The sequence below is a fragment of the Syzygium oleosum genome, unplaced genomic scaffold (assembly GCF_021117445.2).
Source record: "Syzygium oleosum isolate NSW1041296 unplaced genomic scaffold, Sole_v2.1 Sole_v2.12, whole genome shotgun sequence".
Taxonomy (NCBI): Eukaryota; Viridiplantae; Streptophyta; class Magnoliopsida; order Myrtales; family Myrtaceae; genus Syzygium; species Syzygium oleosum.
The window spans coordinates 2,214,598-2,238,620 of record NW_026607496.1 but is presented as its reverse complement, the minus strand read 5'-3'; the positions used below and the strand labels follow the sequence as shown (position 1 = coordinate 2,238,620).

General features: G+C 41.1%; 3 protein-coding genes across 5 annotated transcripts; 1 reads left to right on the top strand and 2 right to left on the bottom strand.

Annotated features, from left to right (window-relative positions):
* Positions 1-1,957: 1,957 nt before the first annotated feature.
* On the top strand, positions 1,958-3,482 carry LOC115677183 (protein LURP-one-related 5-like). The gene is made up of 2 exons (XM_030600283.2): positions 1,958-2,332; positions 2,811-3,482. Exons 1-2 carry the CDS (start codon positions 2,063-2,065, stop codon positions 3,198-3,200), a joined length of 660 nt encoding a protein of 219 aa, XP_030456143.2. The 5' UTR covers positions 1,958-2,062; the 3' UTR covers positions 3,201-3,482.
* Positions 3,483-6,111: 2,629 nt separating this feature from the next.
* LOC115677180 (probable galacturonosyltransferase 7) lies at positions 6,112-13,547 on the bottom strand. 3 transcript variants are annotated; one of them, XM_056316444.1, is made up of 10 exons: positions 12,970-13,547; positions 12,638-12,669; positions 12,429-12,488; positions 12,161-12,232; positions 9,734-9,815; positions 9,593-9,648; positions 9,199-9,497; positions 7,917-8,274; positions 7,279-7,824; positions 6,112-7,008 (listed from the first exon to the last, which is right to left on the bottom strand). In XM_056316444.1, exons 1-10 carry the CDS (start codon positions 13,118-13,120, stop codon positions 6,730-6,732), a joined length of 1,935 nt encoding a protein of 644 aa, XP_056172419.1. In that variant the 5' UTR covers positions 13,121-13,547; the 3' UTR covers positions 6,112-6,729. The 3 variants fall into 3 exon arrangements, with proteins under 3 accessions (XP_056172419.1, XP_030456138.2, XP_030456140.2); XM_030600278.2 differs by having other exon boundaries at positions 12,173-12,232; XM_030600280.2 differs by lacking the exon at positions 12,161-12,232.
* A 2,577-nt stretch (positions 13,548-16,124) lies between these two features.
* On the bottom strand, positions 16,125-22,132 carry LOC115677085 (leucine-rich repeat receptor protein kinase HPCA1). Its single transcript, XM_030600143.2, has 19 exons — positions 21,745-22,132; positions 20,772-20,898; positions 20,591-20,662; positions 20,397-20,471; positions 20,234-20,305; positions 19,979-20,140; positions 19,770-19,844; positions 19,623-19,694; positions 19,438-19,509; positions 19,281-19,349; positions 19,111-19,185; positions 18,938-19,009; positions 18,710-18,847; positions 18,152-18,624; positions 17,923-18,072; positions 17,681-17,820; positions 17,375-17,594; positions 17,021-17,256; positions 16,125-16,909 (listed from the first exon to the last, which is right to left on the bottom strand). The coding sequence occupies exons 1-19, from the start codon at positions 21,839-21,841 to the stop codon at positions 16,397-16,399; spliced, it is 2,910 nt and encodes a 969-aa protein (XP_030456003.2). The 5' UTR covers positions 21,842-22,132; the 3' UTR covers positions 16,125-16,396.
* Between the last annotated feature and the right edge of the window lie 1,891 nt (positions 22,133-24,023).

Genomic DNA, 24,023 nt, shown 5'->3' with positions numbered 1-24,023 from the left:
TTTAAATGGGTAATATATGGGTTTAAGACCCATTTAACAGGTCTACCAATCACTAAATGCCATAATTAATGATCTTATCATAGCTAATTAGGGGCCATTAATTGCAAGAGTGGGACTTATGATAGCTTTGAGTCATGACCGATCACTTTCTATGTAAAGTAGAAAATTGCCAATAGGCTTTTATCGGCAAATCACCTAAATATGCGACTTAACACTTTTTCTATTTTCTTTCCTTTGTTTTTAGGTTTCTCTTTAATTAGAAGAAAGAGGACGTCCGTAGCCAGAGTAAAAAAGTTATTTCCGCAATGACTTTGCGATCTTGCCATGCGTGCTAGTTAAATTTATGGATAAATACACTGGAAATTCCAAAACTTATCTCGAAAATGCAATCGAGTCCTAACATTTGTTACGAAAGTGTAATTAAGTCTTAAAACTTTCAAAAAGTGCAATTAACGGAAGGACTTGATTCAACTAATTTGACAAGTTTTAGTACTTGATTGCATTTTTTGAAAGTTTCAGGACTCAATTGCACTTTCGCGATAAGTTTTAGGATTTAATTGTACTTTTTGAAAGTTTTATGATTAAATTGCATTTTCACAATAAGTTTTAGGACTTTCAATGCACTTATCCCTTATATTTATCTACAAAGTAATTCCACATGTGGAAATTGCATTTTTTATTTGGCCGCCAGCACTCGAAACAAATAATAAGCTAAAATAAAAGAAATTTAACTAGTTCTAGGAAACCACTTAGGAAGGAAAATGGACAAGTGCTTCGTAGGTTTTGGGCTGCATGGATGGATTTTTATCACCTAACCCTTTTCTCTCTGGTCAGCTTTTTTTCCTAAGGACAAAAAGCCCTAACGGGTGTCGGCTAGCATTGAAAAGCCACAATTTTTTCTTATAGTAATCCTCTCTCTTCGAGTGAAAATGACCTTTCTTTTGCCATTGCTTTCATTCAGAGAATGCGATTAATCATTGTTTAATTCATGTCATTGTTTGAGTGCTTTTCTGACTCAAAACATGGGGCACTAAACCAAGTTGTTTAGTTGCATTAATCTCAGAAGACCCTTCATGTCTCAACCCAAGTTGCTAATATGTTAATACATCAAAACATTCCATTGGACCTTTGCCATCCCTATTCGTACTGCATTCTATTCAAATCTTCATGGCAAAATGCACACCGAAATGCTGCCATCAGATAAGAGAGTTCGTGCCGGTTTCCGAACCGCGACGGTAGCAAGATTACAAGAGCAAGTCACGGATCCAATTGAAACGCGATCATATTGTTTGCATAGTTCTTGAACTTTAGTTAGATCGTGCGTCGTGGAAGATCTACTTCCGCCTAAGTTATTAGATGGAGAAAATTAGAAGTCGACTGCAATGACAAAGTTTGTCACGTGTGTTTGATTGAGACGTCGACTTTTGACTCGATAGAGATTAGGATATCACGATCGCGGGAAATTTCTCGATATTCATACTTATCATTCACACAAGTAAAGATTTTCTTCCTCTATCTAATCTAAATTGGCTGTTTTTGGAAAAATTAGATGATGGATTGAAAATAACACCTTTAGTGACGATGCAATGAAAAAATGTTGGGGGAGAAAAAACACTTAAAATCTTAGACGCCATTGCACATCTTTATAGATGCCAAACTATGCCTTGCAAAGAGAAGACACGGAACTAACTAAAAGCAAAATCATCATGTAGATTGCTAGCATATTGCGAGCTATTGATGGCAAAGTGCAAATCATGTCTGGAAAAGGATTCCAAAGAGACAGAGATTAAAGGGAGAAAAGCAACATGTCGTTGATAACGCCATAAATTAAAGCTAAGCAAACCCTGCGTAATGGACCACTACTGGCCAATTAGAGAGACAAAAAGCTCTCTCTCTCTCTCTCTCTCTCTCCATGCAGTTCCTTGCATCAACCAACCTCATTATTTCAACTTATAAAAAGACCTTCGAATTCAGTTCGAGTTTCAGACAACTCTTTTGCTCCATCAACTTTCTGTTGGATCTTCAATCTCCTTCTGTCTTCTTTGAAAGGTGTCGTGTCTCGATGTCGAGAATTCATCCGGCTGAGAATAAATGCGAGGGTGCAGCGAGAAACGGCAGCTGCCGACGCCCTGATCAATGTCCGGCCAAGTTCACGGTGTGGAAGAGATCGAGCATGAGTTTCCAAGGGACCGACGGGTTCACTGTCTTCGACGAGCATGGGAGACTTGTTTTTCGCATGGAGAACTACTCGAGGAAAGGGTGTTGCTCCGCCAGGGGCGGGCTCGTCCTCATGGATGGAGCCGGAAATGCTTTGATGAGCTTGAGACCCCAGGTAAAAGCGCCATCCTTGTGACTTGAACGAGGAAATCAGAACACGACTTTGTTTCTTGATCCGGAATCTCATAAACACACTTAATATGCTGTTGTATATGTTTGAAATGCCAATTTTAATCTGGCTTATCCAGTACTCATTGTTGTTTTAACTCATTCTATTAGATATATCGGGGAAAGTTTGTATTCTGAAACATACAATGATGAGTGACATGTTGATAGAATATCACCAATTCAATCATATTTTTTTGTTTTTTAGCAACATGGTATCGTTTATTAACATCGCTCATTCGAAAACAATACTACGTGCAAGTACTTGATTAGTTCACAATTTCGCGCTAGTGCGCCATCCAATCTAAGAGAAGCGCCATAGGTTATACTTTCTCCTGCACAATTCGATCAAAGTCCCTATAGATGTTAATATAAACGTTTTATGGCTTTGAGTCTTAATCTCATACTATTCCCCCTTTCATCAACAGATTCTGAGCATGCAATGCCAGTGGAATGCATACACAGGAGAAGATAAGTGTAAAGAGGGTCAAAACTTCAAGCTCTTTTCCATGAGACGAGTGTCATCCTTCCTCCAACGAAAAAAGGATACAGCGGAAGTCTTCATAGGGGGCTCCAAGAAACCGGCATTCACGGTTGAAGGGTCATTCAGGAGTCGAAACTGTATAATCAGGCGCTCCGGAGGTGAAGAATTCGTGGCCAAGATCACTAGGAAGAGAGCGAGCCCTACGGTTTTGCTTGGAACCGACGTGTTCAACTTGGTGGTGCAACATGGCAGCGATAGTGACCTGGTCATGGCCTTTGTAGTCATAATGGATCGCATCTGCTCTAAGTCCATCCTTTCGGTTTTGTGTTCTTAACTAGAATTGAAACCCAAGTTAGAATTCGATGAGATATATATACATGTAGAACCACATAGCTGATGAAAATATTTTACAGTAAAAATCTGCGGAAAAGTCTCAGCATTCCTCTTTCCTTTGGAGAAAGGCCAAGAGGAACTGCTGAGTGTACTTTGCGGGGTTAGATACAGAATTGGGTTCTTGAGTCTTGATATGAAAATAGATAGACATGGATATAAACTCTGTACAGATGCGTTTTATGATTATATGCTCATCTACGAACGCACTATGATTGCGATTCAACTTAGTACGATAGACACAATACGTCGACAAGGTCGAGTAGACCAAACTGTATGCGGGGATGCATCATTTGTTATTGCTGCGCATCTTCACGCCCTAACGAGATGTATTCGTTGCGATTCGTAAATGGAGTTGTCTATCTTCCTCCTCGCTCTTTGTTTGAGTGTATTCATGGCCAGTAATTTGGGATACTTTTGAAGTATGGATTCACGGAACTCCGAATCGACATCTTCAACTTTCTGATCCATAAATCTGCGCGGATTCGATTTCCTTCGAGTCATTCACGATAATGAAAAACATTTTCACACGTGCTCGGTCCGTGAGTCATCCCCGTCTCTCTAACTCTTTTCCCTAACTAGGTTTTGCTCTTCAATTTAAGTTAAGACTATTTCTTGGCACCAAGAATTGACCTAGTGATGGAGGGTTTGGAGAGGGTACACCAAAGCCATAGGATACATGATCCAAGAAAACAAACCTAATCAGGCAAAAGAAGAAAACCTAAGGTAATGTCTCCTATCTACATGCTGTCCTTAGAAATCTCACTTTCCAGTGCATATTTTATTATGGTATTGCGATTTTACGGTTTTATCATAAGCAAAAGCAACACCACTTGTGGTCTCTAGCATATGACCATTTTTACCGGCACTCGTTTTTGGGGAAAATTGTTCAAAAAAGTCCTAAACCTATTTACAGCGGCCAATTCAGTCCTAAACATATCAATTTTGCCAATTCAATCCTAAACCTTTTAAAAAGTTGCCAATTTAGTCATAAACCTTTCAATCGTGCCAATTTAGTCCTAAATCTATTAACTATTTGTCAATTTAGTCATAAACCTTTTAACGAATTGTTAATTTAGTCCTTTGGGCTAATTTTGGCCGGAAATCGTTGACGTGGCGGTCCAGTTAGCGCTGGCCGTCCTATGTGGCGCTGACGTGGATAATTATATATTTTTTTAATAAAAAAATTGATTTTTTTATTGATTTTTATTTTTATTCTTTTCTTTTTCGTTGAGCCGGCCAGTCGCCGACTGAGGGCTAGCAGAGATGGCCGGCCACTGGGCGAGGGCTGGAGACCCCAGCCGAGCCGTGGGCGAGGGCCGCGATGCCCTCGCCTCGCCAAATCTGGCGAAGGCATTGCAGCCCTCGCCTCGCCAAATCTGGCGAAGGTATTGCAGCCCTCGTCGAATTTGGCAAGGGCTTGCGAGTCCTTGCTGCGGCCGACGAGGGCGTTGCGAGCCGTCGCCCGCCCTGACTGTGGTCGGCAACGGCCTCGGCAAGGGCCACGACTCCTTCGCCAGATCTGGCAAGGGCGTCGCGACCCTCGCCGGATTTAGTGAGGGCTCGCGAGCCCTCGCTGCGGCTGGTGAGGGCATTGAGAGCCCTCACCCGGGCCCTCGCTGGCCACAGCGAGGGCGGGTGAGGGCCGCAACGCCCTTGCCCACGACCGACGAGGGCTTCGCGGCCTTGTCCAGTGGCTGGCGACTCGCCAGCTCAACGAAGAAGAAGAAAGGAAAAGAAAAGAAAAGAAAAGAATAAAGTAAAATAATCAATAAAAATCAATAAAAAATTCGATTTTTTTTTTTAAAATAGAAATTTATCCACGTCAGTGCCACTTAGGATAGCCGGCGCCGACTGGACCGCTATGTCAGTAATTTCCGGCTAAAATTAGCTGGAAGGACTAAATTGACAATTCATTAAAAAGATTTAAGACTAAATTGGCAAATAGTCAATAGATTTAAGATTAAATTGGCACGATTGAAAGGTTTAGGACTAAATTGGCAACTCTTTAAAAGGTTTAGGACTGAATTGACAACGTTAAAAGGTTTAAGACTAAATTGGCTACCGTACAAAAAGTTTGACTTTTTGGACAATTTTCCTCTCGTTTTTTAAAAATGAAATTTCACTCTAAATTTGTATGCTAGGGAGACATAACTCTCTCTTCACACTCGGTGATAATGGATTTGAATCATAATTCTTGTCCGTGACCGAAACTTCGAAAGCGATTAGTTTTATACTATTTGAGTCGATTACCTATTGCTATGTAGCGGGCTTCCAGGCCGAGCATAATTACGTCGGGATTCAACTCAATCACATGCAATAATGCACGAAATCAAGGACTAAACTGCTGAAATAACGACATTTAGGGACCACAGAAGCAGTTTTCTCAAACTGGGTGAATAAAAGACCAACTATTGTGATGTGGACTTAATGTCATTATACCTCCCAAATCTCGCTCTCCGCAAACCATAGAGCTGATCTGTGTATCAAGCCATGTCAATCCTCTATGGATTATACAAAGAGGGCTCGCATATGCAAAAAGAGCACATTAATGCTCAGAAAAACTACCCTGATGTTAACAATGAAAAATTATCACATGTTCTGAGTACATGCAACCAAACATCAACGAAAAGTTATTACATGTTCCGAGCGCAAGCAACATATTAATCTGCGGGGAACTATCGAGCCAGGTGAGCCCCATGTGAAACCATAGTGGCCACCTAATCGAATGGTCCAAAAGTATCTTTCGTGAACTCCCGGTGCATGTATTTTTGGATAAGTTGCTTATTTACAGGGCCATGGATCATGCTTGACAGTTTGGCATCAAAAGCATGCCAATTCCTCGAGGAACAAGCTGGAGATATGCCGCTGTCGGCTCAATTTCATAAACGCTAGAATGTACAATTGGTACAAATACATGTAAGAATTAGCCCTTCCATTGTTTTAACCACCCAAAAAAAATCAAGTTCAAAAAAGACATGTCCGGAATAAAAAATGTGAAAGAAAACAAGTAACTTACTCTATAATACTTGCTTTCCCGTCCAGAATTATCATCAAGTGGTAGTTTTCTCTTCCCAGGAGCGCCTTGTAGTAGCACCTTGAACGAAACAATTATTCATGCCGATTTCCACTCAAGCCGTTCGAATTCCAACCTTATGGAACAAAAAAATAAGACTCGTATCCCTCTTTGTCCGATGGATTCACTGCCAGACAGAGATCAGTCCCTTGCAAAATTTCAGACATGGTCACAGAATGTCTTCCTTTCCTGCTTTGCAAGGCAAGTAGATATTCTTTTATTTACCAAAAGAATGGGAGATATATGTCAATGTTCATGGCTGCCAGCACTTGATTCGCAGCTACCTTTCTGAGAAATCTTTCAACTGGTTAGTACGGTACCAAGTCAACAGGCATCTGCAAGACAATGCTACCAGCAGAAAGGCAGTTGAGCTTCATGCAGTTTAATCACTACCCAATCAAGGGTTCACATTGCATACACTCAATATCTGATCTTGTAGATTCAAAAACTTTCTCCAGTAGCCCTTATATTTAGGAATTCCCATCTCAAGCCATGGTTTCATGTTTCCATTGTAGTGCAAAACTGCAGCTTTCCTGATGGCTTGGCTATCAAGACCGTACTGATGCCCCAGTCCTGACAAAACCCACTCGCCATCCAAAGCCAAAATTAGGTCCTGAAAGGTAAGCAAGCTTGCACGCAGAGCAGCAGCTTCAATTGATTGCTCCCCAATATCCAACTGCAATATGCATCCAGAAAGAAGAAGGTTAGCCAGGCATCCACAACAACATTTCTAATAATCTTGCAAATGTAAATTAGTCAAGCTCTGACCAACGTCACTCCAAAACTGAAGAAACAGATACATATAAGGTGCAGAAAAAACACTTGCCAGAAAAGGGTCGTGTGTGGGCGAGAATTTCAGCGCAATAAGTCATTACAATACCAAGCAAGTACTGTTTAGAGCAGGGGTAAATGAAAAAATAAGTGCACAATGCAGTTGCGGCCTCACCTCTTGCACCAACCTTCGATAAGTTTCAGTGAGTTTTAGCTCTCTCCACCTAGCTAGATCAATCAGATTTAAACCGGACATCCAAGCACAAGAATTTTTGTCTAAACTGTTCACACCCAAGTAACTTTGTAGCTGACCCAATCTCACAGAGCAAAATTGCACAGCACCGTTCACTTTCCCTCCCATAATGAGGCCCCACAGGGCAGACAAGTCCTGCTGGACAACAACATCATCATCTAGAACCACGATTTTCTTCAAACTTGGGAATACCTCAGGGAGAAGATAATGAGAATTTGAAAAAATAGATATGTATTCTGTTCTCGTCTTGAGGATTGACATATTGTTCATGCCATGAAAGGAAACACGAAATTCCTCTGACAAAGAGAGAGGCAATAAAGCTGCTTTATCGTGGTAGTCCAAATCAAGATCTTCAACATTTAGTACTTGAACAGTGGCATCCTTATAAGCATTTTTAAAGTACCATAGCTTCATTGCAAAGTAATTCTCTTGATCTGTCAGCACATGAAAAACTAAATTTTGGCTTTCCTGCAAACATATAAGAGATATAGTAATTACAGTGACTAACAAATTTCAACAATTGAAAAATCAAAGCTTGTATCAGAAATATGTAGTCATACTTTTGCATGCATGACTGTTGAGTTTATCACCACTGAAGATGCAAGTACATTCTTGGAGAATATGACCAAATGACGCAACGTGGGGTCTAAATACTTCTCAGAAAGAGGAACCTCCATATCATTTGAATGTGATGTAAAATAGTCCACTGTGAGCCTCATAGAAAGGCAGTGAAGGCTCTTTGGCATGGTCTGAACTGCTACTCTGTAGAGAAAGGCACTTTGTTTCATATGGAAGTTAGCCTCGTCCTCAGTCAAATCCAAGATTTGACTCAACTTCTTGTATACGTTATTACAATCTACTGGAAATGACTTAGCATTTGCTATTGAAGCCTTCATTTTTTGCAGCTTCTTTCGAATCCTGATATGTAAACAAATTAAAGGTAAGGACTAAGGAATATGAATATGGCAGTATAGTTACATCTGGACAGGAAGAAAAAAGAGTAATTCTAGGGATATTAAGACAATTTACAAAATTAGTTTACAAAATCATGTGGAAAATTATAAGTGGATATTTAACAAGTGAATCCTATTCAAGTATCCGATAGAAGTCTGTCACTTCACTTTATAAATCAATCTTACAAACCAGTCTCAGTATCTTAGCATTATTCAGAGAGAAAATAACAAAATGCGATCACATACTAAATCAGGTAAAAAGGAAGCAGATGATCACAATACATGCAAGGCATGTATAGTCAAGAAAGGTAGTTAAATTTATCTACAATGTGCCTCACTCTATGACTATTGTTCGCTCATGTGGATAAGAAATCTTTACAGGAACAGGTTCCTAATGCATCAGATAATCATGATGCTGATCTAAAGAACCACTAAAGAAAGGAGCTTTCTGAAGATTAAAAAGTGAGCCGTAACTACTATGTTTCACAAACTGGAGAGGAAGCAATACCATAGATACGATGAAAAGGAATGAATAGGGTATGACAGACATGACTTCACTGATCATAAGAGTATGGCACAACAGGGTCTGAAAGGAAGGAATTGGAAGGACAAGCACAAGAAAATTAAAATGACTCCTTCCTTAACAGCCTAACTTGTGAGCGAAAACATCATTATCTTGCTTGAAAGAGTAACTGGAAGACTATTACAAATCCCAATGCACTATTTTGACATAGTGGTAATGTCAGAAGCCGCTCCATGAAAAACCACAACAAAAGCAAATGCATGATGTAAAGAGATAAATTCGATAACATCGAAAAGAGAAGGTACAGTCCAGCCCCTATCAGCAAACTTCTGTCACTATAAGCATTTCACGCAGTTTATGACTTACTGGGGAGGAAGATCAGCATCTTTGGAAGATTCACTCAGAACACGCTCAAAATCCTGAATATTTTGTCTCAATTCACGAGACAACTTTTCTTGAGTGGGAAGTTTTGCAATACTAGGAAAATATGCTCTTGCAACAAAAAGCTGGTCCTTCAATCTCTTCACCATAGAATCCTTCATATCTTCCCTATGTTCTTGCAGCCATAGACAGTAGCTTCCAAATCTCAACTCACATGATTTGCCAACATCAACAACTGCAACTTTGTTAGGTTCAAAGCCTTCAACTTTTTGAGCTTCAGTAACCTGCAATATAGTTTATTTGATTATTGAGGCTGAACGGGTATTCGCTGGATAAATTTTCAAAAGGTTCGATACGAATAGTTTGGATGCATACACACATTTGAACTTGGGACAGGCTGAAAAACTACTTTTGCAGGCGCTGCAAAACCTGCAACTGTATGAAATTTGGATGATCTCAGCAAAAAATTCTAAGAAGACAAGAGACTGCATCTCAGAAGCAGATTAGTTTCCAACCAAACCTTTTCCTTGATGACTGTCATGCTTGTTTACTGAACTGACGGAGTGGTTCTTTGTTCCACTCTCAACATTTTTAAGTATGTCCTGATATTAAACAAGAAAAGAAAGTAATATGAAGAACGAAACAGGTGGGCTGAGCCTGAATCAGATGCTTGTGAGAACGCATCAGATAAATTGTCATCTTATCATATACGAAGCCTGAGGATAGACAATATATTCACTTTTTGACAAAAAGAAACAACATTTCAAAAATTCGAACATAGTTTTGGAGTAAAAGTTCAAATTAAAAGGATGAGTGCATCAAATACAATCCTTATAACAAATAATCACAGCATCTACTATAAGTTTGAAGATACAGCATGAAGGAACACTATTCTGGAGTAGTATAAACAAGTACTTCTCAATTTTCTCGGATGTTTAATGATCTAAGGACCATTGAAAAGCTCAAACACATAATTCGAACATGAGACGAATTAGATCAGGGGAAAAGATAGTTCAAATAAAGAAAAATAAATCTATGCAGATCATACAGCAGAAAACAATCAGCAAGCAAGCTAGGGAAAGAAAGGTTAGACAAACAATGCGAAACAGATACATGTCAATCAAGTTTCCTGCAACACTGGTTGTGAGATTAAATTTGACAGGATATTATTATGCAATTTGCAGAATAAAAATTGCATAATATACAAATTTTAGGACATAAACTGCTTCCATTAGTAAGCGTTAAGGATAATCAATAATCATAGCATGCATTTCAGGAACTCAGTTTAAACTTGATTTAAATGCATCAGGAGAACTCCAAAGATTCTCTACAGTTTTCAACTTGCTGGAATAGAACTTTTCAGCTTACAAGTGCAGCAAAAGATAGACGACAGAATGCAAGGTTATAAGAGACATAGTAAACTTGGACAAAGGACCCAAAATCCACCAAAAGAAGATTATTTCCTGTGAAGGAGTCTCCTTATAACTGCTTCCATGAAAGAAAGATTGACAGAGCCAAAAAAGTGTGGATACAATCCAAGGCAGATTCAGCTCTATTGTGGGTAATTTTGGCAGGAAAAAGACCATAATCGTCGCATTCTAAAAATATGGTCATTCATTTGCAAGACAGGCATCTCTTTTTTCAAAGATCATTCCACCTCGCACTACTATCTTTTGTCAAGTACCACCACAGGAGTATGAACTTCGCATCCATAAATAATAATCTGGCAATGTCGATGCAACCTTTTCTCATCATTAATTATGCTCTTGCACTCCTATTAAGTACCACACACCTTGACCAATCCTCATATTCAAGTTTATCATTAATCTTTTAACTCATGTTTTTGGTTCTGGGTCCCTTTGTAAGAGCCATTCACAAGTCGCAACAAATTCATAACAAGAAAACGTTCAAATCCCCCAATTTAGTCTGATCAATAATACACAGTTCCTAGAAATAGGAAAAAAAAAATTGCCATCAAAAGGTTCAATTTTGCTCCCTTCCACTCAAGCGCAGATTTTTGCACTAACATTGTCCAAAAAAATGCTCTGTATCTTCTAGCATTAGAGGCTTAATAGAGCCATACTGCCCTTTTCCACTGATATCCACGCTCGTACAATACAGCAGGATGTTTTCCACAAGGATATTTGGGACCCACAAAAGTGTATTAGGAAAGTTCATCATCTATTTGTGTGACTTTTTGTCTTCTATAGCAGCCTCCATTCTTACAAATGAGTATCTTCTTACTGCTCCATCTCAGTTTAAGTACCCAGAGAAACAAGTGAAAGCGGATTGTAAAGCGAGAGAGAGTAGGAATGGCCCAAAACTTCCCAAGCTAGCTGATTAGCAAGAAAAGCCAGTAGTGCAATTATGCATCTATGGCTTAGACATTACATATAAGATGCTTTCAGCAGAGAAAGGAAAACATTTCGATACCCCCTATTTATTGCCAACTGCAATGTCAAAAGGATTTCTTGCTCTTTTTTCAAAATTAAATTTACTATATAGTGTTTTCTCCCAATGTACACAGCACCATCCCGTGTTTTTCAAATTAGTATCTCAAAATGACTATTGTTTACCCACATGCTCATCTCTATTATAATCTTTTTAAGTACAAACCCCCTTCATTCCCATCTTGTGTCTCATGGACAAGACTAAGAGTTTCATGTGAAACATTATATCCAGATGACACTGCAAATGTCAAGCTGTCACACATGTCAAATGTGGAGAAGGATTATTAATACACTGATGATAACAGGTTTATGCACATTTGCATATAAGTGGCGGAGGCCTACTTTTACAATCTTTTGCCGATTCTAACTAGTATGGGTAAATTTCCCTACAGAAAAGGCTATCTTGTCAATAATTTCAAGAATGACAGAACATCAACTCTCGAGAAAAATGCTGACATACACCATCAAAACAAAGCAAGAGAAAGACACAAAAAGACCTTATAAAGCACCTTAGAAATTGCTGGTCCCAATTTTTTAATAAGATCTTCTACGTGTTTCGAGTGATCCTTCTGCAGCATAAGAGAAAAACAAGCTATTCAACGGCTGATGGTAGAACAAAATCTTCCCCCATAAAACTTCCATACAGGAAGACAACAATTTTGCTAAAGCTCACAATAGAAAATCTTAACCAATGAACTGTGAAGCATTCCGAGGAACAAGAATGCCGTAAGTACCGGGCACAAAAAGAGCACATAAACTCATTACCTCTGACTTAGACCAATTCCTGCTTTGCACGTCGTACTTGTCATAACTCCTAATACCGCTCTGATCCCACATCACAAAACATAAGCACGAGTAATCAATGTCAAGCCATCACCCCGAAAAGCCGACCTCGCAATCAACATAATTGAACGAAAATTCAACCCGTGATTTAAAAAGAAGGGGAGCGAATTAAAAGATTCGGCCTTACTCACCGAGCCCGCATTGAGTTGGTCAGACACGAAAACTGCAGAGAAGGCCAAAACACACGAATGAATGAGCGAGAGAGACTATTCAGTTCTAGATGCCGCCCAATAGGGAGGAGGGCGGCATTACGTCAGAGATCTAGAAGACGCAACAGTGACCGATTGAATAAAATAGGCTCATGATGAGTAGCAGACGCGGAGATCGCGACTGATGTGAACCGGACTGAGGAATCAGTACGTCAGGAAGTAGATAAGCGGGAACGATCCGAACATCGTACATCGATAACGACCCCAAGAGATCCATAAATGGCGTAAGCAGTGAGGGCCGAACGGTTTCTTACCCGAAGTGGAAGCGGAGTGAAATCTGCCGAGCAAGAACCCGAGGGGGACGAGCATCGAGAGGACGACGAGGCCCAGCACTCCGATCACCAGGCCTCGCCACCGCCGCTTGCCCACCCCGCTCCCTCCACCGCCACCGCCACCGCCTTTCATCGCTCCCTCTCTCTCCTCTCTCTCTCTCTCTCTCTCTCTCCGATTCCCCTCGGCTTCAATGGCGACGCGCTCCGAGCAGCAGCAGCAGCGACACCGTGACGAGCGAGCAAGCGAGCGCCGAAACCCGTCGAAAAGCCGAGGAGCTCACCGGCGACGGGAGATCTCACGAGCCCCGATCCGATTCCGCCGGAGAGAATTGGACGAATCCTCGAGGCGCTGCCGCCGCCGCCGCCTCCGCCCCTCCGCCGCCTATCATCACCGAACCCGGTCCCGCCGGAATCGTCCGAGAACTGAGTTCGGGTCCCCGAGTTCGATCAGATCGCAATATCGCCACACTCCCTCCCTCCCTCACTCTGCACTCGCGCTCGCGCACTCGCGGGGACTCCAGGAGGAGGTGGGGTGGGGGAAGGGAAGGGAGGGAGGAAGGAGGAGATCGCACATGGGGGGAGTGACGGGCGAGTCTAGGATCACCGCCAGTGTACGGATCGAAGTCCCGCGGTGGGGGCACGCGTCGCCAGCCCATTGGTCCGAGCGTCTTGCGGTGCTTAGCCTGCTCTGCGTTGCACGGGAAGATCGTGCAACATTCCTTTTCTCCTTTTCTTTTTTCCTTTTTCCCTTCTTCTTTTTCTTTTTTCTGTTTTTTTTTACGTAAAAGTAGAGTCACGAGGAAGGAAAAGTAACGTGGCGAGAAAAAAAGGGAAGGAAAAGTAAAAAAAAAAATCTGCGAAATGCAGAACCGGAAAAGTGAGTGAACAGGATAACGCAACAATTTTAATTTCAAAAGAGAATGGTAGTTTCCAGTTTAAAGCATATCTATCCTTTTTTTTTTAAGCTATTCGATTTGAACCAATTTGATATATTTAATTTAGACGTCCTTTTCGATTCACGGCGATTTCAAATTGCAAGGTCATAGGTCCGTGATTTTAGATTAAGTAATGTCGGTGCGGTCCAATATCAGATTAAATGATGTCGATGTGTTTACATGGTGAATTTGAGAGCATAGCTAGAGAAACGAGACGGTGCGGTATCTCGACTCACGAGATATTAGATTGGTGACAGCTTCGGGTCGTCGGGGCGGGCCTGAGCCAAGCCGAGCCCTGGAATCAGCCCCAAATGTTTGCCCAAGCCTGCCCATCTTAATATTCTTATGTACAATTCGTCGGGCTGGGCCTGATCCGGCTTTCCTCGCTAAATGCCCTTGTCCACATCTCAAAACTTCGCAACGCCAACAAGAATCTCTCCTCCTCCCGTCCTTCTCAATGATCAAATGACACGAGTTTATAAGGGGTAGATAATCAATTTATTTTGTCTATAAAAAGCTTGTCATATTCCTAATAATATGCTGTAAACAAATTTTAATCCGTGGACTTTGAATGTCCGTTGATTTTGAGAATTGATCGACACCCCCGCATCAAATCCATGTAGTATGGATTGGTAATTTTCAACCCGACTCGTGTGCATGACACGTAGTTAAGCGTGCTCGGGATTGAGCTTTGATTGTATTCACGGGGTAACGCGCATCATATCATTAATGGGCCAAGTCATCTATTCTTGTCCTTGTCATCGCGACCCATTTTTTGGAGCCCTTCTCTACTCTTCCTCTGTCATAGGGTTAGATCATTCACCTATCAGGACAACAGCTTCACTCCGAAGAAGCATCAGACAGGTCGGAGTTCTTACCTTCTTGGGGCTCCATGGACTGAGCTCTGGACCGGCGAAGGAAACAGAGTGGTTTGGTGATTCTTTGAAGCCGAAGCTAGTTCTCTTTCAGCAGAATAGGATAAGCCCAGACAATCTTTGCTCTTTACATGTCATACATGAGTATATATATCTTAATCTTATCATGTCGTGCCGTGTCATGTAATCCAGTTAATAAACCTGTTGTGCTTAAGCCTCGAAAATATGAAACTATCAGTCATGTTAGGGCCAGATCTAGATGTGACACAACACGATTAGGGCCTGGCAGATTACCATGCGAAGACATGAATAGAGGGACAATTACCAAAAAAATCATAAATTTATTACATTTATGCCAGTTCAGTCTTGAGTCTTCCAACCGTGCCAATTTAGTCTTAAACATCTTCACATTTTGCTAATTGAGTCAATTTGGCCAATTTTGGCCGAAAATTGCTAACGTGGATGTCAGTTGTCCTACGTGGCACGGCTAGCGTTGACATTGACATTTTTTTTATAATATTTTATAATTTTTGTTGTTTTTTATTTTATAATTTTAACCAGCCCTTGCTGGCCACGATGCCTAGATCAAGAGAGGGCGTTGCGGCCCCGATGAGGGTTGCCCGACGACCCTTGCCAACCCTTAGTAAGAAAAAAGTGTAGTAAAGAAAAGAAAAGAAAAGAAAAGAAAAGAATAGAATATATAAAAAATTCAAAACTTCATTAAAATTTAAATAAAAAATTTTTCGCGTTAACATGTATGACATACTTAAAAGATTTATGATTGAATCAAGATAAAGAGATAATAGCTTTTTTTTCAGAATTAAAGGTCTATTATACCACGTCATTTTTGGAGTCACTTGTGGCAGATGTACTAAATTAAAAGTAAATTGGCATAATTAAAAGATTTATGATTGAATTAGTGCAAGTACAATAGGTTTATGACTTTTTTGGTAACGAATAAATGTCCTATTATCTTAATCTGAGAGTAACTTGTAACTAGAACTTTGAATGAAAAGTGATGAGAAACGGTATGCTTCTATTATCTCATCCTTCAACAACTTGTGTCGTTACCCTCAAAACTCTTAAACTCGTCGGACGATTCTGCTCATTCGTGCGCGTAAGAAAGATCTATCGCATGCCGGTGGAGCAACACTTGCATGCGTCCGATTCATGCCATGCGAGCCCAATACAAATGAATCGTCACATCACGTGAGTTTCAAGTGAAAGCTCAAAACTGGCAATAAGTTAACAACTCAGAGGCATCGGTGTTTTCTTCTTCTCTCTCTTTCATCTAAATCCTTGTTGCTAAAACATGGCCATTGATTCAAGACAAACAGACAAACCGAACAAACTAAGAATTTTGAAATGTTGTTACAATGCTGCAGTGCTAGAACGAGAAAAATGAAATGTAAAAGCAGTCTGGCACTTACACAAAAACTTTCCGTCACTTGATGCAGCTGATCAAAACTATTACACATACGAAACAGCTTACTCACTTACAGAAATTGTGAAGAGGACCAAGCCAAACCTGAACAAAACCAAAGGAAAGAGGTAAAAAGAAAAAAACAAATGACTGAGCAGATCAATGATCATGTTTCATCACTTGGGTTCAATTTTTGCAGAGAGTGCATATCCACCACTGTAATCAAAGGAATCACTATAGCTCACATCCTTCTTGGGCAAGGCATCGTTGCTGTACGGATGCCGAGGAGCCCCCTTCGACGACCCGAAATCCGTCGCCGACGAGGATGCCGATGTCGAGTTCGTGTGTATCCCGTCGTTCTGCAACACGGTCTCGATCGCCTTCACCACCTCGCTCATCGTGGGGCGGTCCACAGCTGACTCCTCGACGCATTGCATTGCCAAGTCCAAGAACCTGCCAAACCCGACGAGTTTGCCCGTGCTCCTCATGGACGGGTCCATCATTTCCCTCACGCCGTAGTAGTCTTGATCATTCTTGTCCATGGCAGTGCGAATCTCGCGGACGACGTACTTGCCCTTCTCGATCGGTTGCTTTGCGGTGATCAGCTCGAGCATAACCACCCCGAAGCTGTACACGTCACTCTTTTCTGTTAGCTGTTGAGTCATGTAGTATTCGGGATCCAAATAGCCCTGCGAAATGTAAAGCATTCCAGTGAATGTTGCTACAAATCTTGTCATCTGTTCCATAAATGAGGAGCTTTAACAAAGACAAGTCGTTGAACACGCGCGAATAATACTTACCAGTGTGCCTTTCACTTGCGTTGAAACGTGCCCCTTCGTGCTGTCCGACACCAGTTTGGACAAACCGAAATCCGCAACTTTGGCCGTCAGATGTTCGTCCAACAAGATATTTGTGGACTTGACATCTCTGTGGATAATTGGGGGATTCGCGAGTTCGTGCAGATAAGCGAGTCCTCTAGCCGAACCTAGAGCTATTCGAAGTCTCCTCTTCCAATCAAGATATATGCCTGATTTTCCTGCATTAATACATACATTTATGAACATAACATCCTTCACTAGGGACGAGTTACTAGTGTCGTGCCTATCAAGGTCTCAATTTACTGATTCACAGAGTCTACGTTGCGTTTTGAGTACCTGTCAAGCTATCCCTGAGTGTCCCGTTAGGCATATATTCATAGACCAACATCTGCTCCCCTTGCTCAAAACAGAATCCTATGAGGGCGACGAGATTCTTGTGATGGACCCGTGAAAGCAGCTCGATTTCTGTCTTGAACTCGACCGCACCCTGCATCGACCCTTGTTGAGCTCTTTTGATTGCTATTATATGACCATCAGGAAGCACTCCCCTGTACACCTGAGGCAAACCGAATAGTAGAAGGATTAAGAAAGAGGCAGTACAAGGTCTCATTTGACCTGAAAGGACTGTCGCGTCAAATGTACCTTTCCATATCCACCGGCGCCTAATTCGTTACTTTCAGAGAAATTATTGGTGCACTTCTTAAGTTCATCATAAGAGAACCATCGTGCTCCTTTCAGTTGCGGCACTCCTCCGCTATCTTTCCCACTGGGTGCCCAGGATGCTGATAGATGGACAAAAGCATATAAGTAACACTTTTTTGGTTTTCTTTGGCTTCAATCTGCGTTAAATCACTTTATAGTTCACATGGGAAGGAATCTATTACCGAAGGGTCTGCTCAACTCAAGAGCTTTCTCCGCCCGTTTCTTTTGTCGAATTGCATATATACCTAATACAACAAGGCCGAGAACCAGAACCGTGCTGCCAATAGCGATCCCAACTATCACAACTTTGCTTATGGTGGTTCCTCCATTATCTGCAAACAATGTTAATCCTGTCTCAGAAAATTCGTAGTCAGAACAAATTGTAGTGACAAGAAGATGAAGGCAAGTTACCTGGAAAAGCATAGGGGGAAGCGATGAAGTAATAGGGGCCGAATGGTTTAGGAGGCTTGAAAGTTTGGTTGGTCAAATCGAAACCGATCCTCTGAACATCTGACCGACTAAAATATTTCCCGCTCGGGGGGAAGAGCGAAAGCTGCACTTGAAGGTAGTCGTCGAGATTGAAGAAGGGGTTCTGAAGAGAAACTGAACCGGGGGTGAGATTCAACTTCGTCCACAAGTCCATTTCGAGCATGTGAAACGTGGTCACATTGGACAATTCCCTGAAGGAGGGACCTCTAAAATATAACGTCCCTTGGTATGGAAATGCGCACTCGCAGCTCTGAGGGTTGAGCCTTTCGTCGATGGGGCACAACTTGCTTCCACAGCTGGCGAGGCTGGTTGAATAAGGCTTCACTGTCTGCTGCTGAAGCTGGCAGTAATTAGTGTTCGAGAGTTGGGTAGAGCAAACTGGGTTGCCTATTAGCCTAAGGGACATGAAAATGAGTTTAAAGGTTGATGAAAATGCTCATAATCAGAGAGAAATTAGCATGTTTTTGTGAGCTCTCTCACATCAGTGTGTTTGTGTATCCCGGAGAGCCCAGCGTCACCGATGAAATTTCGTTGTTTTGCAGATCGACAAGCTGCAACTGGGGACTGATGTTGTCTCCAATGTTCAGCGTACCATTGAAAGCATTGTTCCTCAATTTCCTGTAAGAAGTTTGAGAAAGAAAATTAATTATGAACGCAACCTTTCAATGCAAATGCATTAACAACGATAATCATTGATGTTTTTCATACACTTGCTGTAGCTGAGGAAAGCTGAAGAGCTTTTGTGGGACAATTCCTTTAAGCGTTCCGTATTCTGTAACCCTGTCACGAATGAATCAGCGAAATTCTGATGTTCAGCACTTGCTAAATGAAGTATTGCGAAATGCCACCTAACCGATGCCGAAAATCGATAAAACACTTACAGCGTGGTTAGAGAAGGTAAGGTTGAGAACCAATCTGGAGCTTCCGAAGGGTCAAAGAAGTTGTTGCTAAGGTCACTGCAACAATGAATTTTTGCCATGTCAATTGGAGCACAGAGCACAACAATTTAGAAAAATAGGTGCGAAACTTCATTCTCTGCGTGTCTACTCACACGTAATTGAGGGAATTCATATCCGTCAAGTCCGGTAAAGGGCCAGTCAATTCATTATGGGCTAAGTTCCTAAACAAAACTTGATAAAATCAGAACGAGTCTTGTTAAACCCTTCTCATATTGTCCCAACATCATCATATTAGAAGTGTTTACTCACAGTTCACTAAGGTTTGTGAGGCTGTTGAGATTCAGAGGGACTTTTCCAGATAACGAATTCCTGTCAAGTCGACTGCCTCGCATTCAAACAGTTGCAAGAAAACTAGTTAGCAGAAAGAAGAAAAATGTACTTGGAAGGATGTTTATGACTGAGAAAGTAAATGTCGAAAGTTTTCTTTTACTCACAGAACCTCAAGATCCACTAGAAGTCCTAATGAGGATGGTATGGTACCATTAAGCTTATTTCCATCGAATAAGCTGTCAACAAGCACAGAGCGGTGTTAAGAAGAACAAGAGCTAAATGTAGGATGCAGTATTAGCACAGAAACGTACACGTGTATTAGAACCATCTCTGAGCTGAATAGCTTTTCCGGAATGGGCCCTGAAAGCTTGTTCTTGTTGAAATGACTGAAACATTAATTCAAGTCGTCATTATGCTCAGCATTGTCACACAAAGTTGTGGTCTTTTTTTTGAAAGAGGATCCTTAGTTCACATTCAATTGCTCACTTGCATTGTGAGTCGAGGGAACCAAAAGACTTACAAGTGCTTTGCTTTTAACAGGAGGTCCAATCCGGGGGATGTGTCCGTTGATATCGGAATAGGCCCCGTTAATTGATTATCAGCCAGGTCAAGCCAGTAAAGCTTGGAGAGTTTACCCAAGGAAGCAGGTATATTACCCGTGAAGTTGTTCGAGTTCAGTGCCCTGTATTGACATGTTCAAACCAAAGAAAACGATGAGCTTAAAAAGAATTATGCAAGTCAAAAGCACAAAACACCACTGAGACCGAAGGCGTACAAGAACGATAGCTCCGCAAGGTTGCCCAGTTCGTCCGGAATACTACCGGTGATACTACAGCCGGCTAAAATCCTGAAATTACAAAAAAAAACCAACACTTACGATATGATCAATGTCCAGGAATAAATAATATAGTCAAAATAGACAATGTGACGGCTATTACAGTATGTTCAACTTCTGTAGATTGCCCAACTGCCGAGAGAGAGGACCAGTGAGGTCTTTGTTGAAGGAAATGTCCCTGCAATTAGAATATAGAAAAAGTAAGTTTGAAGACTGACTCAAGTTAGTTGCCTAATAAAATTGAGAATGGGAAAGAGAATAAGTACTCATGTATTTATAGTAAGAAGAAGGACTCACAGAGATCTTAGTTCCGTGAGTCCTGCTATGTCACTACTTAGCTGGCCCTTGATTCCCATGGTCGATAATCCCCTAAAAGTAAATTAATACAGGTGAGTACATGGCTAAACCGATCCAATGCCGGAAAGAGAAAGATGTGAGGTTGATGATAATTAGGATCAGACACAGGAAAGGTACTCACAGTGCAGTTACCCTCGAATTGCCATTGCAGGTTACTCCTTCCCAAGGAAGTCCGCACGGGTCACTCGACCTTCCCCAGCTAGGCGGCGTGTTCTGCCATGTGCTCTTGAGGGATTGGAGAGCTGCGGCTGATCAAGCACAGTCATTCATATTTCAACATGGTCAATTCAGTGACGGACTATGATCATTTAAGCACCAAAAAATGGATCTAATATATTATGGACCACCTAGAAAAGTTTCCCCTCTATAAACATTTGCAACTTTAAATGCTGCCCTAATAGAACTCTTCTCCTACAGCCCCAGTTGAATCGCCCGAGAAAGTAGCGCACGGGTATTTAAGAAGATTTATCACACTGTGAGGATTCTTTTTCGGGTTGATTGTAAATGACCCCCGATCGGCGATATCTCCCTTATCTATCAAACTTTACGCAATCCAACCTCGAAAACACTACAAGCTCAGGAGTAAGAGATGCATGAGACGCGAATATGAGATCCCATTACAAGCATTTCCTAAAAAATATGTAATGGGGCATGAATCTATTGGTCCCTGAAGACTAGAAATCAGCCATTTTTCAGTCCCCAATGTACAGTATTTGCCCCAAGACTTAAAAATGCGAACCCCATATGGGATCCTTAAAAATTTGGGTGTAGGGATATGTCCAGGTTCAAACATCAGCTTCTTATCACACATGCGAAAGCACTGAAATCGAAAAGGATCACAAGATCATTACTTCCTTTCCCTGTTAGGAAAGTCATTTGACCTGCCCTGCTTTGTGACTCCAAATAGAGAGATAAAAAGACTGCTCAATTCTTAAATATTGGTACTTTGATACTGATATTGTCATGATCTACAGATGAAAACTAGCCAAAATAGGCACTTCCCCAGGCAAGTTCTTAAATTGAAAAAACGTCCTTTTGACTCAGAAGACAGACACTGAAGTCCCCAACAGGCACATTTGAGCAAGAGTACTTACAGTCATCAGGATTGGTGAAAGAGAGAACCAGCTGCAGATTCTTCCCAAACAAGAACACCACCACCAAGAAGATCACCCTCAAAATGGCTTCCTCCATACCTTCACTAGCTAAGGAAAAAGAAGTCAAAGAACTCAAGGAACTCTTCTTGCCTCTAAGGCTCTTCCTGTTATTGACCCAGTCCTCTGTGACAACTTGCAGAGCATAATGAGAACGTGAATATGATATTGATGTATGGAAAAATCAGCACAGAGTGTGCAGGGAGGGTTGGTTGAAGACCCTGTCAAAATACCTTGCTCCAAGAGAAGAAAGGGATGGGAAATGTAACAAAAATAAATAAAGAAGCAAAGTGGGTGTGTGCTTGCTTTTTAATTGATTTTGCCTTGTCTTTGAAGCCAATCTATCTCCCTCCAGCTTCCCACCACCACCACCACCACCACCACCACTACCACTGAGCATCAGCCATCATTCTTCACACCCCTTGCTTTCATTATGCCCGCCGTTAATCACACTTAAACATCAGTGCAATGGACGTCTCACCATTCCTCTCTCTCCCTCTCTCTCAATCTCTTTCTTCCTTCTTTCAAACCGAGGATAAAGCTTCAGCCTCATGAACAAAACATATGATTTGCTTGTGTTTAGTACACTTGAAGGCACCATCATGTCTTGCTGGTTGCTGTCATAACTTTTTTCTATTAAGAAAGTAATTTTCATGGGTATTATTTTATGGAGCACATGCTATCATATAAGTATGTCATGGGTCTCAATTTACAGTCATTTAAAAAAGATTATGGTAGAAGATTTCCTCTTGTTTTTTTTGGTTCTTTGTTTTCTTTAGAGACAAAATCTGGTTTACCACCCGCCTGGGTGGCGCTGCTGGAGCACGCACTCTTCCTCTCGCAAAAGGTTGAGTGTTCGAATCCCGGTGCCGCATGGTGACTTAACCGGTGTACGTGTGTGGTGGCTAGCACGTGTCGCCCCAGGATTTACCTCCCGACTGTCGGCCGTGCGGGAGTTTCCTGGGTCATCATAAAAAAACAAAAAAAAAATCTGGTAAATTTGGTAATCAATGTGCAGTTGGGAAGTAGGTGGAGGTGGCCCCACATTGACCTTAAGTTTGTATGGACAAGGATTGATCCAATGCGCGATATAAATGGAACACCATTTCAGGACATAAATGCCAAAGACAAGGACACAAAAAAGAAAAATTAAATAAATTAAATGTTGGAAAAAAGTCATTAAAAAATCCTAAATTATACCCAACGTGATATATTTATCATAAACTTTTTCTGTGACACCATAAATTCCAAATTTGTAACTATATGACATATTTACCTTCCGTCAATGAGAACCGTGAAAAACGAAATTGCCAGTGTTAACGTATAAAACCGTTAAAAAACTTATTCTGGCTGAAAAATCATCTAACGGAATCCTGACGGAAAGTAAATGTATCACATAAATATAAATTTGTGATTTTTTATGTCACAAGAAAAAGTTTAGGGTATATGTGTCACGTTGGGCTTAATTTTATGTCACAAAAAAAATCAAGGAAATGTGTCACAGTGGATATAATTTGGGGTTTTTTTTTTCTTTTGCCCAAGAATGTACGAGATTAAAACACAAAATTAGAGGAAAACATAAAAAGGAAAATGGTAACTGAGAATTTATGAACACGGGCAAGTCTAGTCAATCAATTTCTATGGCCCATTTACAGTAAAAATATTATTTTTTTGGAAATAGTTGCTAATTATGTCTAGCTAGGCAAGTCATTGAGTAGCACAACCCAAAGTCGACTAAGGAAGAGCACGATTAATAAATACTTTCAATGCGCATGTGGGAGGCAACATGATGAAATTTAGGGTTTCAATTCTCCACATGTAATTAGGAATTGAAGTCTCAATAGCTTTGCCTTTAAAATGATACCGTTCTCTAAAAAAATTGATTTAACGGTTAAGAAATAAGTATATGTGAATTAGTTGCACGATATATGGATCTAATTTCTTGCATTGCTAAAGGCAAGCGGTTTCAAGCTCCGACTTACATCTCGTTGGGTGAATAGTTCACCGTGAGATTAATTGAGTTTTTTTTATGGATCGGGATCTTTCTATCTAAGGAGGCCTGGTGTCTCGTTATTAAAGAAACGGAGAAATCTTATCTCGAAGAACAATAATCCTCTAGTCTTACTCGATTAGATGACGAGAAACCCCTAAATTCAATGATGGCAGATGGTCCCTCGAGTCTTAATCCATCCCCACACAAACAAATTGCAAGTGGGATGAAC

Excerpts from the sequence above, each read along its gene's own strand:
- LOC115677180 (XM_056316444.1), bottom strand. The coding sequence starts at position 13,120 with ATGAAAGGCGGTGGCGGTGGCGGTGGAGGGAGCGGGGTGGGCAAGCGG. Across the intron at positions 12,670-12,969 it reads TCACTCCGCTTCCACTTCGG|TTTTCGTGTCTGACCAACTC; the intron begins GTAAGAAACCGT and ends CCTTCTCTGCAG. Across the intron at positions 8,275-9,198 it reads GATGCTGATCTTCCTCCCCA|GATTCGAAAGAAGCTGCAAA; the intron begins GTAAGTCATAAA and ends TTTACATATCAG.
- LOC115677085 (XM_030600143.2), bottom strand. The coding sequence starts at position 21,841 with ATGGAGGAAGCCATTTTGAGGGTGATCTTCTTGGTGGTGGTGTTCTTG. Across the intron at positions 19,845-19,978 it reads CTGTTAAAAGCAAAGCACTT|TCATTTCAACAAGAACAAGC; the intron begins GTAAGTCTTTTG and ends TTAATGTTTCAG. Across the intron at positions 19,350-19,437 it reads CTCACAAACCTTAGTGAACT|GAACTTAGCCCATAATGAAT; the intron begins GTGAGTAAACAC and ends AGTTTTGTTTAG.
- LOC115677183 (XM_030600283.2), top strand. The coding sequence starts at position 2,063 with ATGTCGAGAATTCATCCGGCTGAGAATAAATGCGAGGGTGCAGCGAGA. Across the intron at positions 2,333-2,810 it reads TGATGAGCTTGAGACCCCAG|ATTCTGAGCATGCAATGCCA; the intron begins GTAAAAGCGCCA and ends TTTCATCAACAG.